General features: G+C 40.8%; 1 protein-coding gene across 1 annotated transcript; it reads right to left on the reverse strand.

Annotated features, from left to right (window-relative positions):
* Window positions 1-1,523: 1,523 nt before the first annotated feature.
* On the reverse strand, window positions 1,524-6,091 carry LOC117206889 (putative fatty acyl-CoA reductase CG5065). Its single transcript, XM_033446589.1, has 8 exons — window positions 6,035-6,091; window positions 3,959-4,280; window positions 3,554-3,870; window positions 3,207-3,454; window positions 2,792-2,975; window positions 2,332-2,517; window positions 1,983-2,237; window positions 1,524-1,911 (listed from the first exon to the last, which is right to left on the reverse strand). Exons 2-8 carry the CDS (start codon window positions 4,055-4,057, stop codon window positions 1,833-1,835), a joined length of 1,368 nt encoding a protein of 455 aa, XP_033302480.1. The 5' UTR covers window positions 4,058-4,280; window positions 6,035-6,091; the 3' UTR covers window positions 1,524-1,832.
* Between the last annotated feature and the right edge of the window lie 4,402 nt (window positions 6,092-10,493).

Below are 10,493 nucleotides of genomic sequence, written 5' to 3' on the forward strand. Positions count from 1 at the left end.
CCCTTTGTTATTCGACATTCGTAATGATAAAAGAAGCGCGCTAACGAATTCGTGCTAACGCATTTCGAAATTTCGTGAAACTGTTCGCCTAGAAATTATGTAAATTACTACTTGGTTACGTGATAAGCTGACTGTGAGCAGTACTATTAAGTACTATATCAAGAAGAATCTCGACAGAAGAAGTCGGAATACAACGATAAATACAAGAATATTATTATTCAACACGTATATATCACATGGTGACCCCTTATATATGTAACCAGTGTCGAGAAGACACGTTCTTTCTATCAAAAATAGTTTCTTAATAATTTTATAACGAACAACGAGCGAAGGCTAATACATGATGAATGAATGATAACCTCGATAACATAGGTGAATGACAAGGTTATTGGAGGTGAGTGCCCCGAACATCAATTCCTACGTATACTATTTGCGACTTGTTATGTAAAGTAACATTTTGTCCAGTTCTCACTGCCACGTCTGTTTCCTATTTCGTCGATGGTGTTATATATTTTAACGCCGACTGCTCAAAGAACTACAAGGTTTGTGAACAAACAATTCAGAAACGAAAGTGGGCATTTAGAACTATCTTATTGTAAAAGATATTTATTTGCTATCATCATTTTTTAAATCTCAAAGGAATTTTCAATGATGAATTATTGTTGTTATAGTATAATTATCTCTTAACTTTTGTTTGATGGAAAAAGAAAGAAATTTTAATCATTATACGGAAAAATATTTATTTTCAGTGAACTGATTTAATATAGAAATTATTAGTAGTTGTTACGTCGCGTAACACGCCACATGGCCGAGGCCACGCACCGGGCAATGTGGCAACCAGATGTCTTCGGGTACTCGCAGCGTATCCTCCATAGTTTTAAACACCGTCCATCAATCTCATAGATTTCCTAGAAAAGGTCCTTGAAACAAAACAAATATCTGGTTCCGAAGAATTTCTAAACACTAATGTCTACCACGGCTGGACAAGGGAAAGCTGGTTTTTCTCACGCACGCTGCAACTTTCCTCCCACTAACCACTTTCTCTCGAGGGCGGTTAAGACCCTTCGTTTAACCAATTAAAAACGAAGCCTATTCCCTCACTCTCCTAAATAACATCGGCACCAACAAATCCGATGGTCCCGTGCGCTAGACACACCCATCCTTAGTTTTCCTCCGACACATCATCGTCTCCCAAGACTTTACTGTTTTCGCATCCTTCGAACGATCAACATCCTTCGAGCGGGTTATTCACCAATCTCGTACATACGCACCAGTGTAACTATCCTCGTTATAAGTTGTGGAATAAACGGTGAAATATAACTTACTACTGTGTCATATTCAATCAACCACCTCTGTTATCCTAACCGAAACAGGGGAACGACTACTTCGCGGCGTCGATTCACCGAATCGTAGCGAGAATTTACGCCTCTCGCTGACGCGTTTTCCTCGCGACCGCGTCTCTCCGCGATCGGTCGTAACAGTAGTAAATATTACTATTTTTCTCTATATAATCATTTTGTTGTTTAGCATAACGTAAAGACACGCCGCAGAATTTTTATGTAGAAATCATCTTTAAACAAACACTTAAAGGTGATGTATTAACGTTCGCAGATGTTATTGTACTAGAAACATCGAGGAGTAAAGGTGTTGTCATGTATGATAAATCAGAAACCGTGTGTATATAAATACATACATCCTTATTAAGCAATGTCATAAATGAATTTATTTAGAAATGAAACGAGTGGAAAGACAAAATGAAAGGAATGATGAATCTCTCATTTATAAAATTCTATTTATATTGTTCTTGGTTCGAAGAGAAAACAGTAAAATAGTCAGTACACTAAACATAGTATTATCCTTAGCAAAATTATTATACCGGATGTTTTGGTGATCTGATGTACCCAGTACAACCTGAAATAACCGAAAATATATGTATTTATAAAAGTTCCTATTCTTTTATACGAAGATACTTTTATACGCACCTTGATAATCGTTGTCGGGCTGTTGACTTAAACTCTTGTTTTAGAATAAATTTCCTAATTCCCATTAGGTAAGTTGCAACATACTTCTCCCAATTCATATCCCGTAAATCTAGTTTGACCATATCGCTGTCATTCAACATTTTCACCTTCTTGGCCAAGTCGGAACAGTTATCCTGTTGAAAAGTCCATTCGTTCAAGGTGAAATGCACTACCGATGTGAACAGTTTGTTGCCATTTTTTAGAAGTTTCATCATTCTAAAATATTATTTTTAATTATTATTGTAGATGAACACAAAGATTGTCCCAGAAAGATTGTCCTCGTTATTCAAGGATCGATAGGTTTACTCACATTGGTTTACTACCTCGGAGTCTTAAAAAGATATCTATGATGAACGCAGGCAAAATATACGGAATTACACTCAGAACGTTGTAAATATATCTATTAGTTATTATTGAACAACCCGGGTACCATAGCGTATCGTTCATCGGAGTTTCTATGCCACATTTCACCACGGCATCTTTCATCTGACCCCATCTTGCGAATTGAAATAATTACATTTGTACAATCAATCGAATTACGCTTAAAGTAAAGTTTATTACTATCCGAGTATCTCAGGAAATATTATGCAATTAAATAAGTATTACATTACATCACTATCTTCCTAAATTATCGTATTCTGATCACAAATGGACTTTTATTTTCTATGTTTGTTTGCGCATTGTCTACATTACTTAAATAAACTGAATTTTTTTGGAATACTGTAACAATCGAATTACATTAGTTAAAATATATTCGTAAGAAATATTACTTAAAAGGGTATGCGTTGCTGGTGCAGTTGTAAACTTTAACTTCATGATCAGGATGTAGCGTGACATGCCATGCAGTACATATTATCGTGTCGACTACGAAATCGACAGGCACTACATCCAATCTTGCATCTCTCCTACCTCGTATCGCTGTTGCACATCCTTTACTTACTAGCAGAATGACACCTGGTAACATTAAATTGGTTTAGAAATTATTTGTGATTTTCGATTATCAGAAATGTAGCACTAAATAGATTGGATTGAATTCTCATAATTGTGAACAACAACAAACATGAACTATAATAAGTATGATCTGGTGGAAATCCTCTCATTTTAGATTAACAATAGATTAACTATACTTTTCCGAAATATGACGAGTATTGAACAATTATCATTGAGAAATATTTATAAAAATACCTGTTAATGCAGAAATATTGTGTATCCAACCAGGACATGGTTCTTCCAAAGAGGCACCAACTATGCTTGGCCTCACTATTGCAACTGGCAGATCTTTGCACTTGCTTGCTACAACCTGCTCTGCTAAATTCTTACTGAATGTGTATGTGTTTGGATATGTTTTTAAAATCCTATTTTCTATTTCATTAATCGACCTTTCGTCGAATTTGTCACACATATCGATCACCTCTGAAGCTTTCAAACTCGTGCTGCAAAATTAATAATAAGTGAACATATTCTTCGAGCTATAATTACAAATATAATATTCGTAAACCGTGGAACAACGTTATCATATAACTTATTCTTACGTATAAACTTTTTCCTCAATCTCATGTAGATTCGCATTACTAAAAGCTGTGCTGACGTGGACGAAGCTAATCGGATGCTTTAGTTCGCTCCAAAGCTCGATGACACGGGCGGTGCCTTTTGTATTCACATTAACAGCCACGTGTAACGGTTCGTTGAATCTCACAGTGGCCGCGGAGTGAAACACTATGTTTACTTTCTCTAACAACAGACTTCTATCTTCTCGCGAAAGACCTAAATCTGGCAGACTCACGTCACCTTTCACGGGGTAAACTTTGCTCAAAACTGAGGGATGTTTCGCTTTAATGTTATCGTATATCTGAAAACGAGAATTCCAGAAATGACAGTCAATCAATTTGGCTCCTGACAGGCTTAAACATTGGAGGAAACAAGTATTATATACGAACGGGATCATCTATGATCTTTTTAAATCGTTGTTCTATCGTTTCGTTAGTTTTTGGGCGAATTAGTATAAAAATGGCAGCGATGCGTGGACACACGCGCATCAGTTTTTCCAGTATACCTATTCACACGAATCCGGTTGCTCCAGTCACAAGGATCCCACTACCAGCGTAGAATTCCTCGAGCGAATTCGTCTTATTCAATCCTTCATTGGTCCCATTTTTATTCGTTTCTTTATTGATTGTATCCATGTCTCAGGATCTTCACACTTTCAGTTCCAATATTTACCATAGACTGGCATTCCCGACAGACAGTAAGTGGAAACGTCTTGTAAATAATATACCATATTAGTTATAATTGGGATTTTGTTATATATTACCTTCTAAAGAAATCTACGTAATTCAACAATTATGGTTTCCTTATGCATGAATCAAGTAATTGCGTTAAGTTAATGATCCAGTGTAATGTACAAATATATTTCTATGTGGGGAAGTCGTTCATCAAATAAAGAGAAAAGTTAAAAGAGCTATGCGACGCTGCAAATACAATTTTTCATGCGGCTGTACATTAATCTGTATTATTGCATATTACTCCATAAAACGATATCTTAGTTGATGCTTTATTAATACTTAATCTTTATGTAGTTTTGTTTCACGTCTGCATTTTTTATTTTATGTGTATGCTTGTGAGTATTATAATATACCGTGATCAGAATTTGTGTGGAAAATGTGTGTGGTTCATGGGAGACAGTATTCGCCCACATTTAGTAGCACCATGAAAATATGTAGTACGTGTGATTTTTCTGTCACAACCCGTGAATGCGTGCGTATTTGAAATCTGTGTAAACATATTTTATATGTGCTCTGCATTCATTATTTATTCAGCAAGACAAAAAGAGAAAAATTTCCGATATGCTGTTATAGATTTCAATGAGTAAACAGGTTTAATCTATAATCGATGATTTTTTTTAGAAAATGTTACGCAAGATGGTTTACGTCACCGAACGCCATGGTCTTCTCCTTTACGACTTGCACGAGGTAAGCTGTTGCGAACCTATCGTTCGTGTAAAAAAGAGCGCAGTTTCTATATTCTCTATTTTCATCTTATTTTAACTTCAGGAATGTACAATATTTTTATATTGTTATGATTGTGTATATTACATTGCATTACGTTCTACGTTATTTAGTTTTTGTAATTTGTTTTCTGCTTGATCTTTACAATATCAAGCCTATTGTTTCAGAAGTTACTGTTTTATAGAAATTTGATACGTTAAATATTGTACACACATATACATAGTATACAAGTGAAGAAAATTATTATTATTAAGTAATAACTAATAACAATTTATAAAAGCATTGAAAATAAAGCCTTTTTAATACTTGAATGTCTATGAAAAGATGTTTACGTTGTAATCCGAAGGGATATTCTGTCGCATGTAAATAATTAACAACTATATTTATAAAGAAAGTGATAAATAAAATAGGGGAAATATATGATATCACAATGTAGGATATTTTACTTGAACTTAATAATATAATTGCGTAATACATAATCTCCCCACTACCATTTCATAGTTTCTTTTATATAGAATCAATATTACATATGTATATTTCAGTTCATTTGCGTTTGTTTCAATTTAATTTACTACAAACATTCACTATTTAAATTATAAAATGACTAAAATATCTCACATGATTAATGTAGTCACCGCGGAGCGTATTTCCTCCTTTCATAAACCCGAAAAGTCGAAGTAAATTCTAACAATAACTTGTGAAAAACGATACTAAACTCAATATTTGCCAAAAAATAGCCAGTGTCTCATGCAACTATGACACGAAGGCGAATGTTCCGATTACCTCTACTGACTGATTGTAAATTATTGAAAAATCACAATAACGAACCATTTTACTGCGTAAAATGTAAAATACAAAATAAAAATTTCAGAATTCAAAAACTTCATTTAAACTATTGTAGTAATTAATAACTCGATGATAGTTTTGATCTATATGACATCGGTAATGATGAATGACAGCTAATGGCAGACACAATTGAATACAGAATAACAAGAAATCGTCTGTTACCTGCTACTGTTTCCCAGACACGTCTTTCACTGTACTGTAACGATATTCGATGTGTCGCTATTCTAGATACTCCTACTTTTAATAACGTCACCCTACCACTGAAACCGGGTAATGTTATGCGTTGCTGATTCGAATAATATATTCATCTCGAAAACCTTTCGTGTTCATGAAAGTGTAAACAACACACCGGGGCGACTAAATTAAACATGCGAGATATTTTAGTCATTTTACGCTTGAAATAGCAATGACTCCTTGCATTTAGTAAAATAAACTGAAACATAGGCAAATAAACTAAAGTATTTATAAGTAATATTATGTAATGGAGAGATTATGCATTTTCGCAATTATTTTATATATTATACTTTATATACTTTTTTTTTATACGTGGAGAAATCCTCATGGACACTCCGCTGCTGCAGTAATCGCGTAACAGCAGAGTAGTGTCGTACTCCTACCGACTAAGACTCCATGATGGCCATCCTAAGCGTGTGACAGGGGTGCTCCAGGAACCTCTTATGAATTAACTTCTGTTGCACCCCCTTCTCGCGTCCTCTTGTTCGAGCCAATCCTAGTACCTCCTGACTACTGAATTGGAGTTAGGGGGGAGGGGGGGTCATTGCCCCTAGCGATGTCGCTCCTTCCAGGCGTGGTCCGTTGGGATGGCGGTGGAGCGTCTCTAGGTCGTCTGACTGCCATCCTTCTCCATCGTCTTATCCTGCAAGGGTGAGAGTTTTTCTTTCTCTCCCTTTCCGCTCGCTCCTTCACGAGCATAACTCGCTCGCAGAAGAGGCGGACGGCCTCGTATTCCTGTGCCCCTCTCAACATCGCCTCTACAATCGCGGGGGAAGGGGGGTCAATGTTCCTTCTATGGCGTGTCGCAGAGTGTAGCGGGGCAGCTCCTACGACGGACAGAGCTCCAGGGTATGCTGCGCCGTGTCCTTGCCCTCTCCGCAGTAGTGGCAGATGTCTCTCGTCTCTCGTCCGATTCTCTTCAGGGACTCGCCGAACGTGCCGTGTCCGATGAGCACCTGGGTCATTCTGTATCTGAGCGCGAGGCCGTGGCGGCTTCTCTATGCCACCCAGTTTGGGAGGACCGCCTCCGCGCTCCGATGTTCGCATCCCTCGTTGATCAGCTGCGATCGCCACTGGTCCCACGTGTCCTCCTCAGCGGTTCCTATGTCGTTTTGAGCCGCCTGCTCGGTCGGATATTCTCCCGGATACTCTCCGGTGGGTGTATCTCCTTTTGAGTGCTAGCGCCCGGATTCCGCAAGAGGACTTGTTTATGTAAGTCTATGTATGTAAGTCTAACCTAACCCCAACCCACGATCCTGATGCCAAGGATAGGACCGTCGGGATACGTTCCCGGGCACGTTGTGCCTTGAGGCCCCCGCTTACGTGAGTCCTATCTGGATCTGTGGAGTACGGTTCGCAGGTTGCCGGCCGGCAGTGACGTGACGGTACATCCACACGATAGTCCCACCAATGACTTAGGATGGTACCACGGGCGGCCGAGTGTAAGGCCGGAGGGAGTAGCGACCCTTCTGCTCGGCCAATTATGGGTTTGGACTCGTGGTGGAAGTGGTTGATGGCCAAGATGCTGGCAAGAGGGCCGATTTAAGGGGTAATGGCTTGCCCCGAATGGCCTTCGGCGGGTGAGCAGCGTCCCACCTGCTCCGGAACCATCCTGGTAAGACGGTAGGGCTTAGAAACGCCCCGTTCCACCGGTAACCGACGAAGGATCCTGCGGGCTTAGCTAATCAAGGTAGCAAGGCACAAAGTGTCTTGCGCGATGGTTGTGCGTATACCAACCCCTATGGTCCTAGGGGTGCCCGGGTACTGTGTGGCGATAAGTATACTCCGAGGTAAGCACCCGTTATCAAAGACTGACAATACTTCCTAGCGCCCGGAGCTCCACAGTGGAGGGGGGGGGGCGGATAGAGCGGTCGCCGACGCGCGGGACACCGTCCGGTATGCCCTAATGATTCTCATGGCGGTTACCCTGTGCAGCCTCCTCAGGAGCAGGATGCTGCGACGACTCGCCATCAGGTCGTCCGCTCATACCGGGACCCCGTACATCACTCGGGACAGAACGACGCCTTCGTAAAGTCGGCGCACCGCGTCTCCCGCCCCGCCGATGTTCGGTAACAGGCCGCACATGGCATTAGCAGCCACCGACACTTTCAGGATCAGGGAGTCGAAGTGTGGCTCGAACGTCCACTGGCTGTCCATGACGAGACCCAGATATTTCATCTGCGATCCCACTTGGACGGTTTCGCCTACCATGTTTATGCATAGGCCGGGCAAGACCAGCCTCGCCGTCCGCCATATCCGGGGGTAAGCTCCCTCTTTCAGGCATCTTGTGTAGAGGCGCCGAAGTCTGGGGACCATGACTCCCATCACTTCTGCCCAGATCCGACCAGAGATTCCGTCCGGGCCCGGCGCCACGTCGCGGGAGGCCATTCTTCTGGTCGCCTCCCATATCTCTTCCTCTGTGACTTCCCAGTCGTCCCTCCGTCCATTCCAACGTCCGTGTCGTTTCCCGCGGCCGTTCTGCCGCCCTGTCTTCTTGCGGGGGGAAAAGCGTCGCGATGATCCGCAGCAGCAGCGCAGGTTCCATATCCATCGTTGCCAGCGGGCCCTTCCACCAGCTCCGCTTCGCCCCCTCCTCTGACGATTACCCCTAACTCCTTATCTTGCGCCACTGTTGCGTCTTTTTTCGCCATTGGGCGCAAAAATGGCCACTTCTTCCGCACTTGCTATTCCACCAGTCGCTGTCACTTTCGAATGGCCCGCGCGGCGCTTTGACGCGCATGCCAATATAACTGCGTCCGTGTAGTTCCTCGGGTAGCCCGTGTAGCGGCGCTGTTGTCACGCGTCCTAATATGGCTACCCCACCGTCATAACCTCGCACTCGGTTTATCTTCGCCTTTAGCTCCATTCCACGCCAGATTTCATGGGTTCCTACACCCGCTTTACTTTCACGGGCGTTAATCCTTCACTCTGGTTACTTTCCTTGCCTGAATTCTCCAGTTTTCCGGAGATTGCGAGTACGCTCACGGCTCCGTCCTCCCTACGTCTGCTCCGCCACACAGTCACCACGAAAAACCTGCTTCTTGTCATACTTTATATACTATGATTATATTATCAAGTTTATCAAGCTGTGTCTTCGCCCTCGCTCGTTGTTCGTTATAAAATAGTAAACAAAATATTTTTCATAGAAAGGACGTATCTTTTCGACACTGGATGATACATATTGAAGGGACCACCACGTGATATATACGTGTTGAATATTAAGAATCTTGCATTCATCGTTGTATCCTGATTTCTTCTGTCGAGCTTCTTCTTCATATATTATCTAACATTACTACTCACAGTCAGTTTATCGTGCTATCAAGTAATAACTTACATATCTTCTAGACGAACAGTGTCATGAAATTTCGAAATACATTAGCACGAATTCGTTAACGCACTATTTTTATTATTACGAATGTCGAATAACAAAAAAGTTAGAAAAGGCATATTTTAACGGTTTCTATACTTTTGCAAATCATCGTATGAAAGGTTCCTTACCTTATACGTCTTATTTTGCAGATATTTTCAAAGATTACATTTGTCAATCTAAACATTTTTCATCATTATAAAATCATTAATTCAAAATTATTATATTTCTTTCCATATGCAAAAGAATGCTTCTCGTACCTCCGTGTCTCTTCTTAGCAATGACATCCAACTTTTTTTCATTATTCGGAGAAAAACTAGATATACAACGTGTTATTATCACTTAAAATCATAGAATATCACAAACTACGAGAATGTCTACAATTTTTACGGTTACACATGTTCCACTTCATAAATCTTACGGACCTGTTTGTCTTTCTTCTTTAACCCTTTCGCTTCGACAGTCCAGTCCGCCGAAGTACTGTCACTGAACAGAAACGCGCGCCAGAAATGCCCACAGTGTGTGTGGTTGCTGTATAAACGTTTTCCTAAGCCTTAAATAACAACAATTCTTGTAAGAATCGTATATAGCAGTTCACTGTTGAGTGCCGAAGCGTGCAGACGATTGTCTAGCGCTCTGTGAAGTTCGTAAACCAACACGTGTCGCCCATCCGTTGAAAGTGAACACAGCTAAGTGTTTCCTATCCTTTAGAGAAAAAGATCCTACGCTCCTAAACTCTATCCGAATACTAGCCTCATAGCCTCACGACTAGTTATTCATTTTGAATTAATTAGCTCGATGATGGTCCAGGAATCACGACCAGGCAGGAGCAACTCCATAATTGCTCCGCGCTACCTCCTCCGTGGCAAAAGTGCAACAGATCCCCCTCGTACTAATGGCGCCAAAAACTCCAAAAAGCGAAAAATAGAAGCATCAAAAATAAACACAAACGCCACTCAGAACGAACAGTCAACAAACCAAGTAACCACATAAAATCGATACGCCATATTGGAATCCACA

The sequence above is a fragment of the Bombus bifarius genome, unplaced genomic scaffold (assembly GCF_011952205.1).
Source record: "Bombus bifarius isolate JDL3187 unplaced genomic scaffold, Bbif_JDL3187 scf7180000008010, whole genome shotgun sequence".
Lineage (NCBI taxonomy): Eukaryota > Metazoa > Arthropoda > Insecta > Hymenoptera > Apidae > Bombus > Bombus bifarius.

What these genes read in the sequence shown, in the direction of transcription:
- LOC117206889 (XM_033446589.1), bottom strand. Translation starts at nt 4,057, where the DNA reads ATGCGCGTGTGTCCACGCATCGCTGCCATTTTTATACTAATTCGCCCA. An exon ending in AGCAACGCATACCCTTTTAA is followed by an intron (nt 2,518 to 2,791) that starts GTAATATTTCTT and finishes TCAATTCGCAAG; the next exon opens with ATGGGGTCAGATGAAAGATG. An exon ending in GCCCGACAACGATTATCAAG is followed by an intron (nt 1,912 to 1,982) that starts GTGCGTATAAAA and finishes CGGTTATTTCAG; the next exon opens with GTTGTACTGGGTACATCAGA.